Raw genomic sequence first — 27,519 nt, 5'->3', positions numbered from 1 at the left:
GTTTTTTTAATGCAAGAGAAACTGAACATACCTGTTAAATTAATTCAACAAGGAGGCCATTAAACTGAGGTGGCTCTAATGCCATGGGGGCCTATGTAAGCAAACCAAAATCTAAGCCTGTCAATGCCTCAAGTTTAGGAAATTGAAACCTAAGGACAACGAGTCACAAATAGCCAACTGGGCTTTAAGATACAGCCAATCAGGAACTCCCTGGCAGTCCAGTGGTTAGGGCTCCTCACTGTCACTGTCAAGGGCCTGGGTTCGATCCCTGGTTGGGGAACTAAGATCCCACAATCTGCACAGCACAGCCAAATATATATATATATAGCCAATCAATAATTTCCTACTTTGCTTCCACTTTCTTTCTATAAAAGTGTCTCTCCAGGCTCCTGTTAGTGGAGAGCTCCTGACCACTTCCAGTTTGGTGGTGCCCTATGCCAATCCATTTTTGCTCAAACTCTTAAAAAGTTTTAAATGCCTCACTGTGTCTTTGAACATACGTAAAGGGCTCATTTCAGTTATCAGCATTACCATGCTTTAAACCAGTTGGGACGTTTGGCTAATCATCACCACCACAAACAACTAACCAGTAGGTAGGAGCTCAAGAGAAAACCACATCAGTTATGGACAAAATAACAGGAAAATCCATTTTCTCTGCAAAACAAAGTTGAATTATACACTCTGAATCAGAAGCACACAAAAAAAGCCAAATCGAAAATACAAACATTGGCTGGTTATATGCCGCACCCGCCATGGGAGGCACTGAATCCGTGGGGCATCAGCAATCCAGTCATCAGAGACAACTCCCACTTACGAGCAAGTACATTTTGGGGGGCCTAGCCCTGGCCCAAACTCTCCAGCTTTCTGCTCCAATCCATGCTTATCAAATGGTCCTTGATTCTTAATTCATCATCACTAGTTCTTCAATACTAGAGGCTGGCAGTGGAAAAGGATAACCTCCCTTTAAGGAAATAGAATGGGCTTTTATTTTATACATCAGTCTCATAAGGGTGTAGCTGGTATTAGTCGCCCTAAGCAGGACTCATCCTGGGGCTCTAACAAGACGGCGTTTCCTTAACACAACATCATAATTCAACTGTACTTCAATAGGGAGTTCCCTGGTGGCCTACTGGTTAGGATTCCAGGCTTTCACTACCGCGGCCTGGGTTCAATCCCTGGCTAGGGAACAGAGATCCCGCAAGCCGTGTGGCACAGCCAAAAAACTCCAAAAAGTACTTGAAAAAGTAAATTAAAAAAAAGAAAAATGGACTGAGTTTCTTGCCTGAAAGGCCGAGGACTAGACTCTGGGCTCATGGGTGAATCCAAACCCTGGTAATTGCTTGGCCAGTTTCTCCTGGTGACACCAGTATTTCCCTGTCCTGCCCCTTCTATCAATGTCATGTCACACTGTGGACTCCAATTGAGAAGGAGAAGAACCTACATGGAAGCAGAACAGAATCTGGCCAGATGCACATATTTCTTCTAAGGTCCTATGCCTGCCCCATGACACACTCCAGGTGTGGTGGCCAAGCTGTCCACTCAGTGACTCATCCCTGAACCACTTCCCATCACCTGGTCTACTTCCTTCTGACCAACTAAAAAATTCTGGCTGCTGACTTTTATATTCCTTCTCCTACTTATTTCCCCACTGTTCCCATTGGATTTGACCTTGGCTAACTCAAAAAGCCTTGGGTGACACCTTTCCTGTTTCAGCCTGTCTCCTTCTACCCCAGCCATGAACTGAAGGGCTACTCTCCCACTAGGCCTGCCCTGGCCTTGCTGACAGAACTTAGATGCACAGAACTCTCCAGGGCACATTCCTCCTGTCAGAAGAGGAACAACTTAGACTCAACCACGCTGGACTCAACCAGATTCAGCCCAAGATGTGATGATCCCAGCAATTTCCAGAACCGTTGGCTGGGCTCTCCTACCACAGGGATTTGAGTTCAGCAAAAAGACAGGAAAACATTCAGCAGGACTGGTGATTTCCCAGGGAGGCTCTGAGAAAGTAGCTTTTCAGTAAGTAGCATTTGTAGGCCGAAGCTTTTCCTACTTGGCAGCCCAGTGCTGCCGTGTCAGCGCTGCCATTTCCATAGCAGTGATTATGGAGTGACTGACATTCGGTACTGTGGCTGCAGCGACTCCAGCCCACAGTTAAGTCACACCAGCTCAGCATGTTCCCTTTTAATTACTTACCATTCTGAGGTAGGTATTGGGGCCAGGCAGGCCTGAGTTTGAATACCGGCCGTACATAGTTGGCCACATCTTCTCTGAGTCTCGGTTTTCCCAGCCATGAAATAATAACAGCTATACCTTCCTCACAGATAAACCACATGAAAACGCCTAGCATGCACATCCCTGACACAGCAGACACTGACCAGTGTTAATTCTGATTCCTTTTGCTGAGATTCTGATTCCAACCTGAGGCAGAATCTCCAGGATCCTAAAAATCTGCTTCACCTGGGAGTCCTTTGTACTCAATTGTAATTCTTCCTCGTCTTTAAGTCAGGGGAAGGTGGTAACCTACAATCAGACTTGGAGCTCTGACTGGACAAGCTTATAGAAAGGAATAGTTTTGGGGTTGGGTGTAAGACTAAAGGAAATGCTCACTCCCTGGCTTTCAACCTTCAGCGAGCATGGGAATCATTTAGGGAGTTTATTAAAAATACAGGGACTTCCCCGGGTGTCCAGGGGCTAAGACTCTACGCTTCCACTGCAGGGGGCACAGGTTCTTTCCCTGATCGGGGAACTAAGATTGTGCATGCCAAGTGGCCAAAAATAATAACAATTAATAAATAAAAATTTAAAAATAAATAAAAATACAGATACTCAGGTTCCTCTCTCAGTGACTGTCACTGAGTCACTGAGAGTCAGACCCAAGAATCTACATTTTAAATAAGTTTCCGAGGGCTTCCCTGGTGGCGCAGTGGTTGAGAGTCCGCCTGCCGGTGCAGGGGACATGGGTTCGTGCCCCAGTCCGGGAAGATCCCACATGCCGCAAAGGGCCCGTGAGCCAGGGCCGCTGAGCCTGCGCGTCCGGAACCTGTGCTCCGCAACAGGAGAGGCCACAACAGTGAGAGGCCTGCGTACCGCAAAAAAATAAAAAATAAAAATAAGTTTCCAAGATTATTCTAATGTGCACCAAAGTATGAGAATCACTGCCCTGTCTGGAAGTTTCTCTCTTCTCCTCCTTGACCTGGTTATTCTGGTAGACAGAGTGGGTGGTGGGGCCCAGTTGAGGGCTGTGGTAATAATAAAAAATTATTTGGTCTTTGTCTCCAGTTCCTGGCACAAAGCTCCCAAATCCTTGGACTCTCTTGAGTGATGAGTGTCTTATGCTAATGTGGTAACCCTTAGGGGGGTTAAGTGGGGGGGACCCACACTAGATAGCTTCAGGATGGGGACTGGTCACAAGAAAAACCAACCAAGTGATGAAAGGGCTAGACTTTCAGCCCCAGCCCCTGACCTCCGCAGGGAGGGAGAGAGGTGGAGACTAAGTTCAATCACCAATGGCCAGTAATTTAATTAATCATGCCTAGCTAATAAACCCTTGATTAAAAACCTAAAAAATAAGTTCCATGGGCTTGCAAGTTGGTGAACACATTCATGTGCTGGGAAGATGGCACGACAGGAGAGAGCATGGAAGCTCTGTGCCAATCCCCACTCCCCACCCCCATCTCCTATAACTGGCCCTATGCATCTGTAGGGGAGCAAAATTTGCCACCCCAAAATATCTCTTGACATGCAGATTATTCTGAACTGAAAACTATCAAGGCCCAAAAGACTTAGGAAGAACTTTTGACCTTCCCCCTAACTGCCTAAAGAATGTAGAGGCCCTGTTCTAGGGAGGGAGCTATCACCATAGATAACTATAGTATGAACTAAGTATGACTGGCAGAGAGGAACCTAGCAAAGTCTGTTTGTTAAAATTCCTCTCTGTGTCTCACTGTCTCTGCATGGCCCAGCAAACATTTGTTTACCAACAAACATTTGCTTTTCCACCTCATGTTAATTGCCTTCCTCCCCTTTAAAGTCCCAAACCACTACCCCCAACATCCTCTTTTGTCTCTAACTGAAGATGGTGTTTAAGGTGAGGGTTCTGGCCATTTTGGTGAGTTACTCAGTTTTCCTTGGCCTCTCCCATGTATACATGTTATTAAATTTTTGTTTGATTTTCTCCTGTTAATCTTTCTCCTGTCAATTTAATTCTTAGACCAACCAGAAGAACCTAGCAGGGTAAGGGAAATTTTTTTTCTTCTCTGATACATCTCTTCCATTTGGTTGTTCCTGAGTTATATCCTTTATAAGGAACTGGTAGATGTAAGTAAAGTGTTTTTTCTGAGTTTTATGAGTCATTCTAGAATATTATCAAACCTGAGGGGATGGACACCAAGGGGGAAAAGTGGTGGTGGGGGGGTGGTGGTGGTGGTGGGATGAATTGGGAGATTGGGATTGACATGTATACACTAATATGTATAAGATAGATAACTAATAAGAACCTGCTGTATAAAAAAATAAATAAATAAAATTCAAAAAAAAAAAAAACCTGAGGGGAGCTCGTGGGAACTCCCAAATCTGTAGTTAGCCAGGCAGAAGAGTGGGTAGCCTGCGTACCCCATTTGCAGCTGGTCTGAAGTAGGGGCAGTCATGTGGGAGTGAGCCCCTTAACTCATGGGACCTTACCCTAATTCTAGGTAGATAGTGTCAGAATTGAATTGAATTGTTGGGCACTCAATTAGTGTCATCGAATTGGTTGGTATGTGGAAAAACAGCACACATTTCGTATCAGAAGTGGTGTCAGAAAAAAAACACTACACAGGGGCCTGTCACATTCTGTCTCCTCTTGACTTCACCTGGCCCTTGTATAACCACACTTCTTTATAGAATGTGGTTGAGCCCAGAAGAAACAGCCAATTCCGCTGCAATTCTCTGACCTAAATTCAGTGTTGACCTTTCGAAGAGGAATAGAAGTAGGGCTAAAATTTTCCCTGTTCAAGCCTACCCAAAAGGAGGGCAGAATTTGCCTATAGGCTTCTGACTTGCTGACTGTAATCCACAGCACGCCCAGAAGACAGTCTCCAACAAACCAAGGAGCAAAAGGCCCGCTTTACAATAGGGTACGAGCTCATCTACTGGAATCATCTATGGACTAGCTGACTGCCTTGACTCTGGCTGGACCCTGCCTGAGCTGCCCCGTAACCTTTGGAACCTGGCCATTAGTGTTTGCCAGGCCCCTTCCCTCTAGCTAGATTCTCTGCCTCTGTTCCTCTTGGCTATTTACCAGTGCCCCAAAGTTGCTGCCATAAACTCACATAGCAATTTCCACTGGAATGTGCCCCAGGAGTCCAGGTAAAGTCTTTTCTGATAAGCCTTTCCATCCTGGCCTCACATCTGATAGGCCTCCTGTGCCCCCAGCGTTTGCTGTTAAAATGCTATCCCCTCACTTCCTTGCCTTCTCTGCTCTCTCTCTCTTCCTAGAGAACCCACATAGTTTCATCAGTCAATGCCACACATCTTGGTGTATCTGCTGATGTACCTGAGACCATTCCAAGGGCCTCATTCTTAGTCTTTTTTTTTTTTTTTTTAATATGTGATACTTTTTGACAAGGATTTCTTCTGCCAGAACCCTGTTCAGGACAAAGTTAACCTGGTCAATAATTGTCTTACCCACCTGCAGGGAGAGAGACACAGTCAATTTGGTAAGAGATGGTACAAAATCAAGGGAGGTGACTGAGGCAATGTGCTGAAGTCCAAGTAGAATGAACTGGCCAAATGCTTCTACTTTGAGCAGAGGCTCAAGTCTTCCATGAAGGAGAAGCTTCCCCGAGACTAGAAGGCCAGAGCCACCACTAACTAGTAGAGAACACCTGCCAGCTACAAGGTCATCCCAGGGACCTCAGCTGGGTACTACTTAGGATAGTGCCCCAAGCAACTCCCAGTCAGCTGGCCTTGGGAAATTCCTTACTGTAACTATACTGGGTCAACACTGACTCTTGGAAATCCCTCCCTCCAACTGTGGTTCTGTCTCCTCTTCCATGACAGAAATAGCCCTTGTCCTGGGCTGACTGACTTGGAGTTCTCCACGTCTTTTACAGGATCCACTTATGTGAGGGTTGAGGGGAAATCCTGTGTGGCTTGGGCTCTTGAAAATGGTTCCCAAGCTGCACCACCCACCTTCTGGGCATAATAAACTTCTCCAAGTAGAGCTCTTCCAGACCTTGCAACTTTGATCCTCGGAGTCTCTAGCACCATACTCACAAACACACCATCATCTGGAGTAAAATCTCTGTCATTTTCCAGATCCTTGGAAGTCATATGATTCCTCTGTGTTCTCACTTTGGGCAGTGCCTGTAGAGTATCTGATACCTGTAGTCCCATCCCGAGTGTGTACTCATAGATATCTGGCTGCGACCAGTTCATCCAAGCCACAGGGTCAGATTCTCATTATGTACAAAGAATGGGAGGAACAAAGTGGTGATTAGCAACCCTCTAAGGTCCCTGGAAAGTATTTATTTAAATACCACCAACTTTTAGTAAAGAATGTGGCAGAGTGCCACTTATTCTCCAATGTCTTCTCCTTTATACTACATTAATAGAATACCTAGAATAAAGATTATACATTTCCCAACATACCCTGAACTTTGATATGGTTATGTGAATACACTGTGGCCAACGGGAGATGAAGGAAAGTGAAGTATAGAACTTTCAGGATGTGTTCTTAAAGGGAGGGGGGCTGCCCTTTCTCCAACAGTTCCTCTCCCTCTCTCCTCTCCTCCACCCTGTTCCTCTAATTGTGGACATGGTAGCATATCTCCTTGGCCAAGTGGACTTTAGGCCACACCCTACAGATGATGAAGCAACAAGTTAGAGGGAGCCTAGGTCCCAGATGACCATATTGAGCAGAGCTGCCATCCCAACCTCGGACCACCTGTTGAAACAAGCAGTGGTGAGCCTGAGCATCCCTGAACATCCCTTTTGGGTATGCCAGCAATGCAAGACCTTGACTGCTTTTAGCCAATCATTTCTCAGAGTTGAGTTTGCAATCAACAGACTCAAGAGATAATGTAACGTCTTCTCCCAGACAAAGAGCAGGCTTGCTTACCAGCCACTGTAAAAGTGGTAGATTTCAGTTGAAATGCAAACCCACTATATGTAGAGTGTCCATCTTTGTCCCTCCATGCTGCCTCCATGGGTTTTTTTTGGCCGCACCACGCAGCATGCGGGATCTTAGTTCCCCGACCAGGGATTGAACCCGTGCCCCCTGCACTGGGAGTCTTAACCACTGGACCGCCAGGGAAGTACCCCTCCGTGGGTTTTGAAAGGCATGAGGAACCAGCACCAACATGATGCCCATGATGCTTGGATGCAGTGAGTAATAAAATTTTTTGTCTCAGACCTAGGAATCTTGTATCTTCAGCCAGCATCCGTGAAACAGCAATTTATTAGCTTGCAAGTAAAGTAAACCCCCAGAACTTCACATACCTACCACTGGACTGTTTTTAGGAAAGAAATCAACTTGTATCTCTTTTAAGCCACTATTATTTTGGATGTCTGTTACAGACAGCCAAATATAATTCTAACGAATCAAAGAGTAATTTTTTGAAGTTCTGATTTGGCAAAAAAAACTGCTTATTACATCTTGTCAGAAATTTATCATTCAAGCTGAGCCAAATGTGATCCATTCAAAAGCAGGAAATTATAAAAGTGTTGGGACCTCTTGAACAAGTGACATAGCATATAGGAATTAAGGAATTAAGATCACACTATGACTGGTTCCCATGGTTAGCAGATGTGGAACGGACTGAATCAAAGCTTACTGAATCAGGCAGGCAAGATCACGAGAGCGAATGCTCCACATTTATTTGAGTAAGATTTCTTAAAAAAAATTTTTTTTTTTTTGTCCGCACCGCAGCGCGGTATCTTAATTCCCCTATCAGGGATTGGGCCTGTGCCTCCTGCAGTGGAAGCGTGGAGTCTTAACCACTGGACCACCAGGGAAGTCCCTTAAAATGTTTTTTGAATGCTATTTTATGCCAAGAATTATATTCACCCATGATTTTTGATATGTTTTCATATTATGAGGGATGGAGTTCAGCTAAACTTGGAGAGCAATTCCTTGATCCACCTTGTCTTCAGACAAGGTAAAAATTAATGTGCTTCAGACTAGACTGGATCTAAGCTAACATTCTTTCTAGAATGTTGGTGGCTCTTGTCCTTTGAAAAACCGAAGGGTAATTGAAAAATGTTGAGAAAGTTTCGAGCAAGTTTGCGTCAGTACCACATTAGTCAAGAGACCAAGGCAAAAGTAAAACAAGAATAGATGTGAGGATGTGGCAACACCTGCTACTGAAAGCACTGACAAAATGTTGAAAGCTCTTCATGAGACACAGGTATTCTGATGTGTCAAAATATTCTAAATGCTTGAACTCCCTACAAGAATTCCCTGTGTAGTTTTTTTTTTTTTTTTTTTTCGGTATGCGGGCCTCTCACTGTTGTGGCCTCTCCCATTGCGGAGCACAGGCTCTGGACATGCAGGCTCAATGGCCATGGCTCACGGGCCCAGCCGCTCCGCGGCATGTGGGATCATCCCGGACTGGGGCACAAACCCGTGTCCCCTGCATCGGCAGGCGGACTCTCAACCACTGCACCACCAGGGAAGCCCTGTAGTTATCTTTTTAAATTAATTTTTATTGGAGTATGGTTGCTTTACAATGTTGTGTTAGCTTCCACTGCACAACAAAATGAATCAGCCATACACATAACAGATATCCCCTCCCTTTTGGACTTCCCTCCCGTTTAGGTTACCGCAGTGCACTAGGTGAGTTCCCTGTGCTACACAGCATGTTCCCATCAGTTGTCCATTTTATACATAGTATCAATAATGTATATGTGTCAGTCCCAGTCTCCCAATTCCTCCCTCCCCACCCCTTGGTATCCATACATTTGTTCTCTACATCTGCGTCTCTATTTCTGCTTTGCAACTAAGATCATCTATACCATTTTTCTAGATTCCACATATGTGTATTATTATACAATATTTACTTTTCTCTTTCTGACTTACTTCACTCTGTATGACACTCTCCAAGTCCATCCACGTCTCTGCAAATGACCCAATTACATTCCTTTTTATGGCTGAGTAATATTCCATTGTATATATGTACCACATCTTCTTTATCCATTCCTCTGTCAATGGGCATTTAGGTTGCTTCCATGTCCTGGCTATTGTAAATAATGCTGCTATGAACACTGGAGTGCATATCCTTTTTTTTGAATTATGGTTTTCTCTGGGTATATGCCCAGTAGTGGGATTGCTGGGTCATATGGTAGTTCTACTTTTAGTTTTTTAAGGAACCTCCATACGGTTTTCCATAAGGGCTGTATCAATTTACATTCTTCCCTGTGTAGTTATTTTTTATTTCCAACTTCTAACGCTCTAATGACATTACTCTTTTTGGTGGACACACATTGTTTTTGCTTGATCAGCATCCATTTTCTCTTTGGGAACAGCATTCAGATTTTTCCTTGGGGAATTACCTTCCCCCTCCCACCCCCGGACTTTCCTAGTCCATTTTGTTGGGTCAGCCTGACTTCACCCTACCAAGCAGCAGGTAATTGGTTCAGAAGACCACATGACCAAGTGAGATTCAGTACTGGGACTTTTATTGATATTATAGGGAATGTGAAGTTTGATTTATTTTAAGATTGCTATCATAGGATAGTATAAGCCTGGGGATGCTAGAAATCATATATAGAAAAAGCAGTCCTGGAAATAGGGCCAATGCCGTGGAAACAGAACCAAGAGGAAGAGAAATACCAAGTCCTACTGACATAGTTTTAAGCCAGATCCAGCCATACCTGAACATGCCTGAACATCTCTAGACTTTTCGCTATCTTTAGCCAATAAATTCCCTTTTTTGCCTAAGCCAGGCTTGAGGTGGTTTATACCTTGAGAAATAAAAGAGTTTTGACTCTTGAAGGTATTGCTGTCACAAAGGCTACCTAGAAGTGGCTGTCTAGTCTGTAGAAAAGCAAAGAATGTGCTCAGGCTAGCTGTAGCTCCAGAATTCATATAAATAGGTGCTACAGTCAAGCCAGAGGTGATGGATGAGGGACTTGTTCTAAAGCTGCTTTACGTAATTTTGCTTAAACATCTATTATTCATATCAAAGAATGAGGAGAAGAAAATACCTCACCCTCCAGGCCAGTCGCTTGGCACCACAACTGACTCAAGCTAAGAAAAGATCAATCAATAAGGTTGCCAGAGCTCTGTGAAGGTCTAATCCATATCTGCCTTTCAGTGTTTACCAGAAGCATTTTGATATAATGGAAAGTGCTCTGAGTTCAGATCCTAGCTGTACAACTTACCAAGCTAAATGACCCCGGACTAATGGCTCAAATTCTGGGAGATCTAGTTTGTTTTACAGATTTTTGTATTTGATATAAATGATATATCTGCATCCTTCTGCCAGTGATTTATTTCTCCCTTAACATCATAAATATGAAATTCATGCTTGAGGTCCTGTGGAGCCCCAGTGCATTCGTTTTCCTGTTATGTTATATTCCATTACATAGATCTACCACAATATATTTTTTAAAATATTTATTTATTTATTTATTTATTTTGGCTGTGTCAGGTCTTAGTTGCAGCTCGGGTCTTTTGTTGCAGCGTGCGGGCTCTCAGTTGTGGTGCGCGGGCTTCTCTCTAGTTGTGGCTTGCAGGCTCCAGAGCACGTGGGCTCAGTAGTTGCGGCGAGTGAGGGCTTAGCTGCCCTGGGGCATGTGGGATCATAGTTCCCTGACCAGGGATCGAACCAGCGTCCCCTGCATTGCAAGACCTATTCTTAACCACTGGACCACCAGGGAAGTCCCCTACCACAATATTTTTACTCACTTTTCAATTGATGGACCTTAGGTTGTTTCCAAATTTTTATTCTTTTTTTTTTTAACCAAATTTTCATTCTTATGCATACTACTGCCATAAATATTGTTGTTGTTGTTTTTGTGGTATGCCAGCCTCTCACTGTTGTGGCCTCTCCTGTTGTGGAGCACAGGCTCTGGACACACAGGCTCAGCAGCCATGGTTCACGGGCCTAGCTGCTCCGCGGCATGTGGGATCTTCCCAGACCGGGGCACGAACCCGTGTCCCCTGCATCGGCAGGCGGACTCTCAACCACTGCGCCACCAGGGAAACCCTGCCATAAATATTCTTATGCCTATATGCAAAAGATCATCTACGGTATATTCCAAGGAATATAATTGCTTGGTTATGGACCATTGCTGAGTTATATGTACTTTGACTTTACTAGATATTGACAAGCTGTCCTCCAGAGTTTTATCACTTGAGACTTTCACCAGCTTTGTAAAAGAGATGCTTCACATCCTTTCTAGCACTCAAACATTCACTAAACAAATATTTTTTTAGTCATCTACTAATCTGTTCTAGGTACTGGGATGCAGCAGTGAAATTTCCAGCTCTCTTGGAGCTTCATTTTCTTGGCAGGAGACATAATAACAAATAAAAAATGAATATATAATAGGTCCAGAGGTGACGAGTGCCTAGTTTCCAGAGTCTTTGGGTGCCAAGGACTAGTTCTTCTCCTTGGGTCCTTCTTTACCTATAGTAAGTGAATACAATGCCCTCTTGAACCCAATGTGACCTAATTCCAGAAACTGATTATTACCATAAAATTAGAAGATGAATATTTTACATTAGTGTGATGTTTTAGTATTCAGTTAGTGCTTTGGAATCCATGTTCTCAGTTGACCACAATTCTAGGCAGCATACAAGGAAGTGGTTAAATGCTCCTATCTCTGTAGTCAAGGAGCCCGGGGTCAAATCTTGGTTTCCTGACCCATGTGATTTTGAACAAGTTACTTAATCTCTCTGAGTCTCAATTTCTGTATAAGGTAATAGTGTCTGACTCATAGGGGTGCTTATCACGGTGCTCAGTAAATTTTTAGTACTTAATATTTACTAGTGATCAATTAACAATTGGATGGGTCAAACATGTGATATTATTCCCATTTCATAGATGAGGAAACTGAGGTCCAAAGTGGTTGAACAAATTGCCCAGACAGTAAGTTCTGTTGCCTCATGAACCTGGGTTTTCTGGCACCAGAACCAATTCTCCACTAGAAAGTTGTATATATAAATGTATGATGTATTTGTTGAATAATTATTTATTGAGCATCTAAAATTGCCTGTCACTGTTCTTGGTGCTAGGGAATTCTAAAATATTCCCAATATGGCTGATCATCTTTGGGCAAGCCTGAAATTATAGCTATCTTGAGGCCAGTCCCAGTACTTTGTTTCATCTAGCATTGACTATGAATTGAATTTTGAAGATTTTACTGAAGTTTTTATGGAGGATAGAGATGAACATTATATCACTTTAGACTGTAAACATCTTGAAGGCAAAGATCATGTTTTACCTACCAGTGTACAACCAGCACTTAGCACAGTGCCTGGCATATACTTATTGACTATTTGATAAATGAACATGTCACACAGCAAAACTTATCTATCTTCCTCAGCAACTTCTCACCTGTCCCCATAATACCTTCCCCAGCAGCTCCTTCAAAACTGTTGATGAAATGGAGATGAATTGAACTGTGAAGAATCCTACCTCTCATGAACTTGATTGCATTCTCCCAAGTATGCCTGGCTTCCAGATACAAGTAGTTTTCATCTGAAACCAAATATAGTGTTGTTTGGGTTATAAAACATATATGTAAAAAAACTGAGTCAGGGAGCCAATAGTTGAATAAACAATAACAACAACAAAATGTATTCATGGAAAGATCAGGGATGATCTAAGACAGTGTATACCGAGCACCTGATAAAGGGAACTGACAGTAAACATCACTGGAGTTCTGAGCAAAGAGAAAGGAAACAGGAGGATGGTAATGTATCAACCTGACTGAAGAGAATCTATTCTAGGTCTCTTTTTTGACAAACTGTGAGGTATTGTGAGTTGGTTTTATTATTATAGCTCAGAGAGTTTACTATTATTATATCTCAGAGAGTTTGCTCTGCATAGCAGGCTGTCAATAGCTTAAGGTTTTGGAGACATCTTTATGGGCTTAGGGTCTAATGGGTCCTAGGAACAGCCCACCTGCAGTTTCTGTGTAGAAAGAGGAGGTGGGGCCCAGGGAGCAAGGGCCTTGATTCCTCATTCCTGACTCTCCTAGCATTCAGCTTTGGGGACTAACCTCCAGCTGAGAAGAAAAACAGACCTTATTCTTGACCTGTCCACCCTGATACCTCACTCTCTGGTTGAAAGAAAAGGTATCCACTTTAAGTAACTCCTCTTTGACTTAAATGTCACAGTTCCCACTCCCTTTGCCTCATAACCTTACCCTCAGCCCCTATCCCCCACATAAAAGTAAATACCCCCTAAATTTGACAATGCTTCATTCTCATCATTCTCAAGATTACTACCTTGCTTTTAACCCAATCCAACATTTGGGATGGAGAATATTTCCTTAGATTTCAGCTTCTTCTCCTCCTCCTTCTTCCTCTCCTTTTTTTTTTTTTTTTTTTTTTTTTGCGGTACGTGGGCCTCTCACTGTTGTGGCCTCTCCCATTGCAGAGCACAGGCTCCGGATGCGCAGGCTCAGCGGCCATGGCTCACAGGCCCAGGCGCTACGCGGCATGTGGGATCCTCCCGGACCGGGGCACGAACCCACGTCCCCAGCATCGGCAGGTGGACTCTCAACCACTGCGCCACCAGGGAAGCCCCTTCTTCTCCTTTTTAAGTGCACAGATATTCCTTTAAATTAGCACTGTGAGATTAAAAACATAAGATATTTTGGTAAGAAAAATCAAGATTCGTGCCTGACACCTGACTTAGCACAAAGCAGTCCTATTGGGGACAATATGTTAAACCCTTCAAAGCTAAAGGAAAATGAAATCAAGAAGTGTAGCTCTTAGAGAGACATCATGGTATGTTTCATTTTCCAACAAGCCAAGCTACAAGACACCCACTGGTGACACTTGGCTTTGGCCATCCAGATGCATTTATTTATTTCTGTGACAACATGAGCTTGGCAGAACATTGAGAACGGGTGGCCGAGAAAAGAAAATTCGGTCTTCCTGCTCACAGAAGAGATTCTAAGACATCCTTGCTAATACAGCATTGCAGAAAGGGCTTGTGTATGAATCAGCATACACATAAATGTTAAGTGGGCTGAAGAGGGTGGCAGAGTTTGTGAGAATTTCTGATGAAGCAGCACCAGGAGTGCCTACCCGTTATTGTATGAGTGCAGTGCAGTCTATAATTTGACTTGTTTGGGTCTTTTTGTTATTATATGTTATGCTTCACTGAAGCTTGCTGCAAGCTCTCTTTTTCCTTTGCTATCAGAATTCCCCTGATTCATGAATGAGAATTGAGGCTTTGTGGCAAGAATGTTAAGTATTCCTTCAAACTACACAGACAGGGCTGAGAGATTGTTATGTTTTATTAGCATCTGATTCCAGGAATGGGATCCCAATTCTCCTAATTTCCTAGTCATAGACGCATTTTGGCATTCGCCACAGTCTAGTTGGATCCCTTCTGAAGTATCTAGGAATCAAATCAAAAGCAGTGTCAAGCAAAGTTGAGTTGAGTATACAGATGGTCAAGTAAAACATGTCGTCAGGCTTCCAGAATCCTCCGCCTTCCTAGGCCCGGTACTGTCTGGACAGATTTAGCAAAGAAATAACCCAGGCCCCTGTATTTTATCTGACAATCCTATTAAGGCTTTTGGTAGCTCTATCTTAGTCCTCTGCCATCAGAGGGAAAAAAAATCTGAGATTAGCCATCAAAACCTGGAGCAATATTTCTCAAAGTCTGGTCGCAGATAAACTGCATAAGAATAACCTGAGGAACCTGTGAAAAAAAGCAGATTCCTGAGTTTCACCCTAGACTCACAGAATCCATAATTCCAGGTATGGGCCTGGGGATATGCATTTTAAAAACTCTCTGTAGGTAATTCTGAGGCACATCAAAGCATAACTATTATTTATGACCTCTGTGTCTTTTCTCTTCTAGCAGTGCGTACTTAAAGCCTTTTGTTGTTGTTGTTGTTGGCCACGCCCCACAGCATGCAGGATCTTAGTTCCCTGACCAGGGATCAAACCCACATCCCCTGCATTGGAAGCACAGAGTCTTAGCCACTGGACTGCCAGGGAAGTCCCACTTAAAGCCTTTTTCTGCTTATGGAAAGCAGATAATAAAAGTACAGTATATGACATTAATAAATATTTATCCTTAATCCCTTCTTAAAGGAACTTTGGATTTCAGGAACAAGAAGGGGTATATACCCAAGGTCCTTTCCCGGTTCCCCGAAGAAAACAAAGTCAGAGATTGCCTCCATATAAACTAGGCCCTAATCACCTACACGTGACCCTGTCCAGGCTGTTGGCAGTGGCTCTAGCAGAAACATGTTCAGAGTTGTTTGTGCGGGGCAGACAGAATGCATCTTCAGTCAGTGTGCAGAGAAACCTGCAATTATCTACCCCTTCTCTAAATTACCTCCATACTTCTTTCCGGTCTGGATCAAAGAGTTAACTTAAAAACCAAAATTTCCCCCAACTTTTCCTTCCCTCACTATTCCTAATTCTGATCTCTTCATTAATCAGCGTTTTATCTGAAAGTTAGCCACCATTAATGAACAGATCATTGCATATTGAGAACCTCGTGTCAGCGAAGGCAACAGAACCCTGCAGATTCAGGATTTGGGTTTAGAAAGACTACAGGCCCCAACATGCAATTTCACCTTCCAAGGACTACCATTCCCAACATGCAATGCAGTCAGCGTTAGTAAAGGAAAGGAACTCGCTGGAAATTGCCAGCCTGGCTGGAAACTTTGCCTGCGTGCCACCCTCAGGCAAAGGAATGATTTAGAAAGCTGCCAGAGGATATTTTTTGCAGGAGCGGTCACTCCCTAAATCCAGGCAAGAAAAGGGAGGAGTCTGAGCCGTGTCCCGCCCCTTCTCCAGTAAACTTCTGCCGTTCCAGGTTTGGCGGCGGGAGTTCGAAGGTCCTGGAGAAGCTGCACACCCCTGGCTTTCCCCATGGTTTCGGTGACCAGAGCCGTTTTTGGAGACCTGCCCTTGGGGGCAGGGACGGTGGAGAAGTTCCAGCTGCAGTCAGACCAGCTGAGAGTAGACATCATCTCCTGGGGCTGCACCATCACGGCCCTGGAGGTTAAAGACAGGCAGGGCAGAGCCTCAGACTTGGTGCTCGGCTTTGCTGAGTTGGAAGGTGGGTTGAATTCCGCCCCGGGCTGCGGACGGGCCCCAGTTCCACCTGGCACACTGCCCCACACAGCCTGCCTGGGATGCAGGGATGCAGGGGAAGTACGGAGCTTGTGACCATCAGGAGTACTTGGATCCGGCTAACTCACTGTGTTGCCATCCAGTGTTTGGAAAAAGACAAAATGAATAGAAACTGACGTAGGACTGGACCTCTGGTTATACATTCAGGCTTTGTCTTATTTAAAAAGTCAGTTGAGGGTAAGATAAACTCCAGCAACACTGGAGCGATCTTTGAGCTGCCGGATCTTTGTAAGGGGGGGAGGGGAAGGTGCAGGCCAGAGCGGGTGTGGCCCCCTGCTCTTCCTCCTGCCCTTTCTGAAGAAGGAAAATGATCAAAGACGTGCATCTTCTACTTCCTTTCTCCTTGATCAGATTCTCTTTGAGGGCTGGTTGTTTCAGAAATGCTCCATAAGGTAAGCTTAGTGGGTGCAGAAGCTTATCCGCTTTGGTCTGTGATCACCCCCTGGCTGATCAATAACTATGTGCTGAAAGAATGAGGAAGACCAACTTACTGTCGAGAAACGAGTCTCCTTATAGCTAGGGTGGACTTTGTTCTGTGGGAGTCCGTAGACAATTAAGAACATGTATTAATTCCTGCATTCAAACACTGTTGATCCAACTGTCTCATTCAATGAGACAGGTCCCCATCATCATGCAGCTTGCAGCGTAGATGTGGAGATAGACCTTAGCCAAATATTTGCGTAAATAAATAACTCACAGTGCAGTTTGATTGGGGCAAAAGAAAATGTACATAGTGCTTGCTATCTCTTGGCACACCCGAGTAGCTAGACAGAAAATGAGGTTGAAATAAAGTTAGCAGAGGGCAACTGCTTGAGAACTAATTCTCTCTGCTCAGTGGTAGGGGCATGGACAAAATCTGTTAAGAGGAGCTTCCCTGGTGGCGCAGTGGTTGAGAGTCCAACTGCCGATGCAGAGGACACGAGTTCGTGCCCCGGTCCGGGAAGATCCCACATGCCGCGGAGCGGCTGGGCCCGTGAGCCATGGCCACTGAGCCTGCACGTCCGGAGCCTGTGCTCCACAACGGGAGAAATCTGTTAAGAGGAGGCTTGAGGTTTTCCTTTAGGTGTCTGTTTTTCTGTCTGTTTGGTTCTTTAGATATGTAACATAGCTCATTGTTGGAGGTCAAGAAACCTGAGAGTATTGGTTTTCCCTTAGGAGGATAAAACTGGCTCATTTCCTTAGCAAAATGTATTATAAAAATATTTCTGAGGATCCTATTCCTTGCCCTCTGGTTGGTTGTCTTTAGCTCCTTTGGAGCCTCCACAGCTTGGCTTGGAGAAGGAGGTAGGTAACCTTCAGCAGAATTTCTTTGGTGATTTCAGCAAGTCTATTATAGGAGACTCACTGGTAGGAAGGTGCAGGGGCTGGGGGACATCAGCTCCTCTTACCCTTGCTCTCCACGCCCCCTTCTACTTCTGGGGGTGGTGTTCCTATCTTCTGTCTTCAGAGTCAGAAAGCAAGAGAGTTGACAAGTGACAAAAGAGGATTCTTTAGAATCACTTTTGCTGAGTCACCTCTCTCTGTTAGTAGCATAACCATTTGCTAGGCTGAACCAGAATCACAAAGAGATAACTTGACTGGTGCAAAATTGCCCAGTGGAGTCCAAGGAGAATTGGATAAATGACCTAGAATTTCGGAGCCAGTAAAGCACTGGAGTTGATAAGCAGTGAGCATCTGCTTTAATCATCCCATTTCCATCTCTTCTTTCTCACCATTCAGGAGGTAACTACCCTCCCCCTCCCCTCCTCCCACTCATACACACACTCACTTCTTACTAATTTTAGTTCTCATATAAGAGTCACATGGACCTTAAAGCACAAGGCATCTTTGTGGAATTCATATGAAACGTGTGCCATGATGATGTGGCACCTGGGAAGCACCAGTTTCTTAGCAGGCATAGAAGTGCCTGTTTTGTGAGGGCAATAATGCAGTCGTCTCTGTGAGTCTATGAATCTTGTGGGAGTCTAGGTGGAAGAAAGTATTATCCCCAAATGTTCTTAAAAGGGAGAAAAAAAATAGACCCCCCTCAGATTACAATGGTCTAGCTTGTATTGACTATTGTTCCCCATGTTATTAACATCTCTTGAGAAAGTTAAATAGCATTCTCTTATCAGGATGTGTCACAGGCACCACAAAATGCCAGGTCGAATCAAAGCATCTAAAGTATTCTAGGTGCTGGGAATTCCCTGGTGGTCCAGTGGTTAGGACTCCAAGCTTCCACTGCAGGGAGCACAGGTTCCATCCCTGGTCGTGGAACTAAGATCCGGCAAGCCGTGTAGTAGCGTGGCCAAAAAAAAAAAAAAAAAAAGTAACATATTCTAGGTGCTAGATCATATAGACATTTTCAATCCTATGCTATAATTTAGATAATTTAATTACTTATTTAAAAAGGAGAGCAAGCTATTTTCAAAAGATAAAGAAGCATTTAGAATATCAAGTGAGGCTTTCTGATATGTTTAGCCATCTTCGAGGTTGAACTTCATATATGTCATTACAGGAAGCATAACTGCCTCAATCAGAATAGTGTGAAATGGCGGTCTGCTACTATTTTGATCAATTCTAGTGTATTAAAACCCATGTTAAGAAATTGGCGACAGAGGATGTCTTTAAGAAGGGACTCTGGGTAGCTGGGGTACAGAGACAGGAAGGAGGCTAGATTTTCACTGTACATTTTAGAACGTCTGAGTATGTAAGTATTATATAAACAAACTGAGGCAAATAATTTAAAGCAATAAGATATGACAGAGTGAGTAAAGGGTTATCTTCACATTACCATGTTCCAAAAATGTTTTGAGCCAAGGTGAAGAGCTAAGCATGGATAATTCCATGAGACATGGTCCTTTTGTAATTGCCAGGTTAGATGTGAACTACCTCTAATTTCCCAGATAGATTTTATAAACTACTTGGCTGATGGCCATGACTGGAGGTCAGAATAGTTCAAATTCTCCCTCGGAAAATGAGATCTTTCTTCTGTAGAATTCTAAAGAGGTAAATCATATGATCTTGAGTTATAGGCTAGAAAAATCAGTAATGCCTCCTGTGAAGTATTTTTTCTGCCATTTTTTGTATTAAAAATAGTTTTTAATGTTTTTCATCTGCAGGTCCCACCTGCAGTCATTATGACTTCTTTCAAAACCCGTGATGAGGATATTTGCTTATAAGCCAGAGGTGTAAATAACCTACCCATGCAATCAATGCTATTCCTCCCCCTTCATCTTCTGCCCAGCTGCCACCAACACCCAGCTATTACTGCCATGAGAGCCATTATGGAAAGCTTAGAAAAAAATAAACTTAGTGCTCTTAGAACACCTGCGTTTATAAGAGGGGGTGGGAGGAAAAGAGACCAGTTTAGAGGTTGCAGTTTAATATTACAGATGCCCAAGAATGTCCTTGTAGGAGCTTTGAGGATTCCTAGTTTAAAATCTCTGCTTTGTCCCTTAAAGCTATGAGACCTTGGGCAAGTTATTTAACCTCTCTAGATCTGTTTCCTCACCTGAACCAAATGGATTAAAATGCTATTGGCTGTGATCATGTCTGACTATAGTGAACAATTAATCATTTTAATCTCCTCTCCTTCCTTTGCCCCCAAATATCTTCCCTCTTACTCCTTGAACTTTTTTATTTCACTTTGTTAACTGTGCACAAAATGGCATGGAGATTCCTCTGGGACAACCAGCAGCCATCTAAAAATATATAAAATATCTGGGATGCTAAAAGTGCTTGTCAATTAAACCAGTGTTTATTTTCCTTAGAAAGCCGAAAGAAAGTCACTCAGGTGTGGAGTTTTTGACTGAGACTCCTGAGTGATTTTATTTGAGATTTGGGGCACTCGTGCTAAAGTTTGGGCTGTCTGAGGTGGGTGTCATAGCTGGGATCCTTGGGATATTTGAGGAGTGGACAGGGCCATACCCCATGGTTAAGCATTTATTAATATATTCTGGCCAGTCCCTTGCCCAGAAAAAGGGACAAACTTTTTGTCTACCCTTTATCCTACATCAGCAACTGACGACTGAATCAGCATTCCTGTCGACCTAGAAACTTTGCCCTTTTTCATGGAAAACAGTATTTTCTGCATTTCAAAAACAAGCTTTTGAGGGAAGAGATATGGGAACATATGTATATGTATAACTGATTCACTTTGTTATAAAGCAGAAACTAACACACCATTGTAAAGCAATTATACCCCAATAAAGATGTTAAAAAAAAAAACAAAAAAAAAACAAGCTTTTTAGTCCTAATCAGAATTTGGGGACTGTCACGTTTTGTAATTCTGACTTGATTTAAAAGCTTAGTAACATGTGAAAATAGTATAAAATCCATGTGTTCTGAAGAGTTTCTCAGAGACAGTTGAGAGCAGTGGTTTCTGCTGTCCTTGTGGTTTAATCCTTAAAAACTCTTCATCTAAACCAAGGGCTTCTTACCTCCACTGGCTTATTAATTGTTGCCAGAAAGTGGTCTCTTCCTAGGGAATTCTTGCAAGCCCATGAGGCAGCAGCCTTGCTGTTGAATTCGTCCTTGTCTCTGATGCCAAGCATGGGGCTGGCAGAGAGTAGGGGCTTGGTGTACGCTTGTTGAATGGATCAACGTAGGGGTCAAAAAGAGATAGAGCCAAACAATTTTTGAACAAAAATTCTGCTTTTCTTCACATTTTTGAGCTCCCGATTAGCAAATGAAATTATATGTCATCAGGGAAATGAAAACAACATTGAGACCTATTATTATTATTAGTTTTTTTTTTTTTTTTTTGGCCATGCTGCACGGCTTGTGGGATCTTAGTTCCCTGACCAGGGATGGAACACACCCTCAGCAGGAAAAGTGTGGAGTCCTAGCCACTGGACCACCAGGGAAGTCCTAGAGACTCCTTTTTGTTACTCAATGTAAGGGGTTTTAAAGCTACAGCTTCAGAGAAGAAGGTGGGGGGAGAGGTGGAAGCTGGTGGAGACTCAGCCTTGCCTGTGCTGAGAGATGGTGGTAAGGTCAATTAACCAGAAAGCCTTGTGCTCTCCAAATAATGTGATGCTTAAGAACATGTACTCAGGAGCCAGACTGCCTGGGTTCAAACCCCGATTCTGCCACTAACTAGCTGTGTGTTTTGGGCCAAGTTACTTAACCTTCTGTCGTCAATTTCCATGCCTGTAAAATGAGAGTAATGATACTGCCTACCTTATAGCAGTATTCTGAGGATGAAATGATTTAAATGTAGAGCACTTAGAAAGCGGCTGAGACTTAGGAAGCGGTCAATAACCGTTAGCTCTTGTGAGAGTCTATGGGCAGGACCCTGAGGACCTGCAGATTGGCAAGGAAGTGAACCAGGGAAGACCTGGAAGAGAGTGATTAATGTTTCACTTATGCCCAACCAGTTGAGTAATGGGAACGTGTGACCTATAACTGGCCCAGTAGGTTCAGGGCCCATATCCTGAGAGCCCCTCCAGCCATGGTAAAAAGAGTTCATGCACTTGAATCACATACTCTTCTGACCCACAGTAGGTGTGATGGATACAGAGTACCACATGAAGGGGGGATGGAGTTCCAAGGACAACTGAGTGAAAAATAGAGCAGAAAGTAATCGTAGCAATAATACAAAAAAATGAACTACCTCCAAACCTTAATCTCTGCCATGATGATCTAAACTAAAAGATTATAGCATAGAGGAGCTTAAAGACAAGAAAGTTACTGTAATATGCCCACGCATACTGTTGTACATACAAGGACGCTGGCTACACTACTCTTTATGTCCCCGCCCCGCCCCCCGCCCCCCAGAAAAGCCCAACAACAGTTTATGCTCATCAGCATGCTATATAGCCATCAAAAGGGATATGGTAGGCGGATATGGAGTCACATGGAATGATCTTAAGACATTTGATAAATGAAAAGTTGCAAAACAATATGTGTAGTTTGTCTCTTTATGTAGAATATGTGTGTGTTCGAGTATTTGTTTGTGCTTATATGTAGTTAATTTAAAAAACAAAAACAAGCAATTGGAAGTGTATATCCCAGACTGTTAGCAGTGATTATCAGTGGGAAGGAGAGGAGTTGAGAAATGAAGGATGGTTTTCATGTTTTACTCTTTATTAAGCTTGCCAGATTTAACAAATAAAAATGTAGGGCACCCACCTAAATTTGAGTTTCAGATAAACAATAAATATGTTTTATGTGAGTGTCCCATGTATTCTAATAATATGGACATACTTACACTAAAAAGTTATTCACTCTTTATCTGAAATTCAGATTTAACAGGTGTCCTGTGTTTCCTCCAGCAAGGCTACTCTATATACTTGGGTATTTAATGCTCATTAAAGGAAATTTTCATGTACTAATTGTATGATTTTTAAAAAAGAAAAAGAAGCATAAGATAGTTTCTTTTCAAGACTACACAAAAATATAATTTTTAGTTAAGAAAATTGGCCTAGAAGCAAATTACAGAGCAGCATATATATGAAGACCTCAGTTTTATAAGAAGAAAAGCATATGCACACATATACTAAAAGATGGTATACATACATAGATATACATAAGAATACTAACAGTCCTCTCTAGTGTTGAGATCAGGATGATTTAAGTTTCTTCTTTGTGCTTTAGAAAGCTCTTTTGTTTGTTTGTTTGTTTTTGCGGTACTCGGGCATCTCACTGTTGTGGCCTCTCCCGTTGCGGAGCACAGGCTCCAGACGCACAGGCTCAGCGGCCATGGCTTATGGGCCCAGCCGCTCCGCGGCATGTGGGATCTTCCCGGACCGGGGCACGAACCCGTGACCCCTGCATTGGCAGGTGGACTCTCAACCACTGCGCCACCAGGGAAGCCCTAGAAAGCTCTTTTAAAATGTTTGGAAAGAACATGAATTGCTTTTGGAAAGGGAAAAGGTCATGTGTAAAGAGCACCATTTTTCCTTGCTTCCCTGTGGACGCAGATATGCCCAAGTTGCAGCTGCCCTCAGAAGGAAGTGGTGGGCAGCGGTGTGAGCGTTGTCTTTGGTTTAAAGTTATTGAAAAACTCTGTCATCCCATACCCTTGCAGGATACCTCCAAAAGCAGCCCTACTTTGGAGCAGTGGTTGGCAGGGTGGCCAACCGAATTGCCAAAGGAACATTCACGTTGGACGGGAAGGAGTATCAGCTGGCCATTAACAATGGGCCCAACAGCCTGCATGGAGGAGTCAGAGGGTTTGATAAGGTGAGTTGGGGGCATCGGACAGAGTCCTCACCTGGCACACTTCACTGAGTACCTTCAAGCATACCTTCTGTTTGCCAGGCACAATCCTAGGCCCTAGAGCAAATGCATGGTAAGGTGATACAGGAAAGAGGCTGCTCCCACGGTCTGGGGGAGCAGATGTGCCGGCTGTGTTCCAGGAGCCACCCTTCACTAGCTCATCTGACTCTAATAGGCAGGAGAGCCCTGAGTGAAAGGATGACAGCCCTTAGGAAAGACAGGGAGCACCTTTCTCACAGTATTGGCATCAGAGTTGGTTGACCTTAGGCACAACAGAAAAGTGGATTAAAAATAATACCCACCACTTCTTGCACACGGCATTTGCATATATCATCTCCCACCCTCACTAGAACCCTGTACTGTCACCAAATGAGAAATCTGAGGCCCTGAAAGGCCACACAGCTCCTAAGTTGGGCTGCCTGACCCAAAGCCCTCATTCCTATACTACCACTGCTGGTGTCCGCCACGGCTGCTGTGGGTGCCCCCAACCCAACACACCCCATGTATCTGTCTGTGAGCCCCTCCCTATGCATTGTGGCGCTGCATCCAGGCTGCCCTTCCAATGAAGTGCCTCACGCCTCAAAATGACCTCGATTCTCCCCGGTTCCCCCTTTCCACGTTAAAACTCCCATCCCCTAAGTGAATCCCTGGAAAACCAGATTAGGAAAACAAATTGATCAAACAGCTTCTCCCTGAGGTAGGAATGCCTGCCCTCCTGTTTCCTAGCTGCGTGGGAGCCTGCAGGTGAACCCCAGTGATTCTGTTACTAGTCTAATTTCAGAGAGGTAATTTTGGTAGTTAGCTTTCCTTTAAATTATACCACCCAGGTTACTTCCTAGAAAAAAGCCAGAGAAGACAGGAACATGTATGGCAGTTAAGAATCACAGTGTTTTCTTTTCTACCTCTTACCGCCACCCATGCTGTTGAAGGAAGTTGGTCACTCTGTTTCCCCTGTCCTACCAGCTTCCTGTCTGTGGTTTAGAGCCGGACTGCCCCATCACTTCCCCTTTCCTCCATAATGGAACTCCTCACGCCAGGGAGACATGAAGGCAGAGGGTATCCTCTGTCCTGGCAATATTAAGGCAGAGGGTCTCTGGAATATGCCAGGTGCATGGGCAAACCCCAGCCAGAGGAAGTTAGGCCCAGCTCTGTTTGGCCAGGGATCTTCGGAGGAGCCTCAGCACCTTGTTCTAGCTTGTTCCTGCTCACATGGTTCCTGTTCCACATGGAATTTTCTGTGGTGTTGTGTAATGGGGCATGCCCTGTATGAACAAACGCAGAAGGATAGTATTCATGTCCTATGCAGTGTGTCAGCTGAGCCCCTTCTGTGAACCAGGGGGATGGGGATTCCTGAGACTCCAGTATAGTGAGGGATTCTTACATAACTGTTGCAGGCAACAAGCCCCATAACACAGATGCCAGGGGTGTGCTACAGGAACTGGGTATGGACAAATTAATGGCAACTGGGGAGGTTGGATTTGAACTGTTCTTGAAGAAAAGATAGTATGTCATTTAATAAGTGGATATTGGAGAGTGGCTGTGCAACAGCCCACAGAGGGATGGGGAAAGACTTGGAATGCAATCTTGGAGCCACTGAAAGTTTTAGGCCACTAGGTTTTCATGTAGCAACATGAGCAGTATCACATGGACTTTGTTTTAAGTTGCATTTGGTTTCAACAATTACTGAATAGTTGTTGGTTTGCAGGTATGTGTTTTTCTACTTATACCAACACATTTTTTTAAAGATGAAATTTGAACAACCTGACGGGATTAGAAATGGTTTAAGTAGGCCTAGAGATGCAAATGCGGAAATTTTCAGGAAATTTGGAAACCATAGGGTCAGGGAAATCCTCCCGTGAATAGGAATTATACTTTCCACTTTATCTGATAATATTGCTTTACACAAAAATCTTTCCATTGTGTCCGTTCTCTAAAGGAAAAAAACTAGGTAGCAAGTTAAGACGATTTTATTTCAAATATTCTATTCCTAAAATTTTCCGTTTGGGGGATTCCTTTTTCTTTATTTAATAACACATATACCAGGCAACATTTCCGGGAGATAATTAGGGTGTAAAATTAATTTTTTACTAAAGTCAGCAAATTTGTTTCAAATACCAGCTGCTTTCACTGTAGGTGAAGGCAGAGACCTCCGTTCCCACTGGGCTCCTCTTCCTGGTGAATGCAGTGTCAGTGAGAGAGATCCAGGCCATGCCAGGAGTGGGTGGGCAGAGCCTGGGCTCGTGGGCCATTCCTGTGACCCACAGAAGTTATTATCTTCCAATTCTATTTGCAATGACAGTGTTTGGCCTCAACTCTGCTGTTGGGAACGAAGATTGGAACAAAACACTGACTGAAAGTAAGATGTGGAATAGTGTAGACTGTCAGGCTAAGTTTGAATCCTAGCTCTGTCACTAATTACACGTATGACTTTAAACAAGATATTTCTCCCTTTAAACAATTGCATGAATTATGACAGGGTTCTACTCCATCCCCTGGAATGTGGGAGATGGAAGTGGGCAAGTTAGCCCCCCTGAACTCAATTTGCTCATCTATAAAATGGGGGTAATAATATTAGTTGGAGCCAGGTGAAATTGCCAGTGCTCAACTGTTTTGACCTATAAAGATGGTAATTTCGGTTGGTTCAACTAAATCCTTACCTTATAAAATGGTTTATGTAAAGCACCAGGTCAGTGACTGGCTGGTGAGCACCCAACAAATGGAGGTCTCATGTCTGCAAAGGGCCCCTTTCCTAGTGACCCCAGAGCTCCCCAAAGGGACTGGGGGGTCTCTGGCTACCTTGTCCTCTGATGGTGTAGAATAAGGAAGCAGACTCAGGATCAGACAACTTGATTCAAATCCACTGTCTTATTGGCAGTGTGGCCTGGGACAAGCAGTTTATCCTTTCTGAGCCTCCATCCTCTCATCTTTAAATGAGGATAATGGCACCTGCTTTACGTCAGCCCTGAGACAGATAGTGTCTGCGAAGTTTCTAGCAAAGAGCCTAGGCTCATAATGGGCACTCGATAAGGCATATAAGATTACATATACATTTCAGGTGTACAACATAGTGATTCACAATTTTTAAAGATTACATTCCATTTGAATTTATTATAAAATATTGGTTATATTCCCCATGCTGTACAATATATCCTTGTAGCTTATTTATTTTATACATAGTAGTTTGTACCTTTAATCCCCTACCCCTATGGTAACCCCATTGGTAACCACTACTTTGTTCTCTGTGTCTGTTTCTGTTTTGTTATATTCACTGGTTTGTTTTATTTTTCAGATTCCAAGTTGTCTTTAACTATTGAAATGTGGCATTTAGCTTGGGATTGGAGTGACTAAACAGCTTCAAAAACACTTTCTTCCAGGTCCTGTGGACCCCTCAGGTGCTGTCAAATGGAGTCGAGTTCTCACGGGTCAGTCCAGATGGTGAGGAAGGCTACCCTGGAGAGTTAAAAGTCTGGGTGACATACACACTGGATGGCGGGGAGCTCGTGATCAACTACCGAGCACAGGCCAGTCAGACCACTCCGGTCAATCTGACCAACCATTCTTACTTCAACCTGGCAGGCCAGGTGGGTGAACTTGCCTTTGATCACCTGCTGTAGTGTGAAGTGCCACTTCCCTCTTCTCTCCTGCATTGTGCTTTGTGGAATGACCTGGGGGAGTGACTGGAGAGACTAACCCAGTATGGAATTACCCTGGGATGAGGAAAAGTGCCCAGCAAAGCATCTGACTCATAATAGGTGGTCCACAAATGGAAGTTATAGGGAAATGAGTACATTGTGCTGCCCCACACGCTCAGACAGGTAACAAGCTATTTAAAGAACTCCCTGTCATCTAATTGTAACAAGTGTTTACATTTGCTTCCCCAGTTTCACCCCACCCCCCCACCAAAATTACTTCCAATTAAGGCATTTTCCATCACTGGATCCTTGAAGATGTGCTTAGCCCAGCCCCTTTAGATAAATGCTGCCAATGTTTGTGTG

At 43.7% G+C, this 27,519-nt stretch overlaps 1 protein-coding gene across 1 annotated transcript in view; it reads left to right on the top strand.

Moving 5' to 3' along the window:
- The window catches only part of GALM (galactose mutarotase), a 96,846-nt gene that overhangs the window by 29,723 nt on the left and 39,604 nt on the right, over positions 1–27,519 (top strand). The window contains exons 3-5 of the mRNA XM_060170089.1: positions 16,002–16,247; positions 23,334–23,488; positions 26,899–27,105. Of these exons, the coding sequence (XP_060026072.1) occupies positions 16,058–16,247; positions 23,334–23,488; positions 26,899–27,105 (552 nt within the window). The 5' untranslated portion in view covers positions 16,002–16,057. The remainder of the gene's footprint in view (positions 1–16,001; positions 16,248–23,333; positions 23,489–26,898; positions 27,106–27,519) is intronic.

Source organism: Lagenorhynchus albirostris, chromosome 13 (genome assembly GCF_949774975.1).
Source record: "Lagenorhynchus albirostris chromosome 13, mLagAlb1.1, whole genome shotgun sequence".
Taxonomy (NCBI): domain Eukaryota; kingdom Metazoa; phylum Chordata; class Mammalia; order Artiodactyla; family Delphinidae; genus Lagenorhynchus; species Lagenorhynchus albirostris.
The sequence above is the reverse complement of the archived record's forward strand: the minus strand, read 5'-3'. Positions and strand labels throughout refer to the sequence as shown.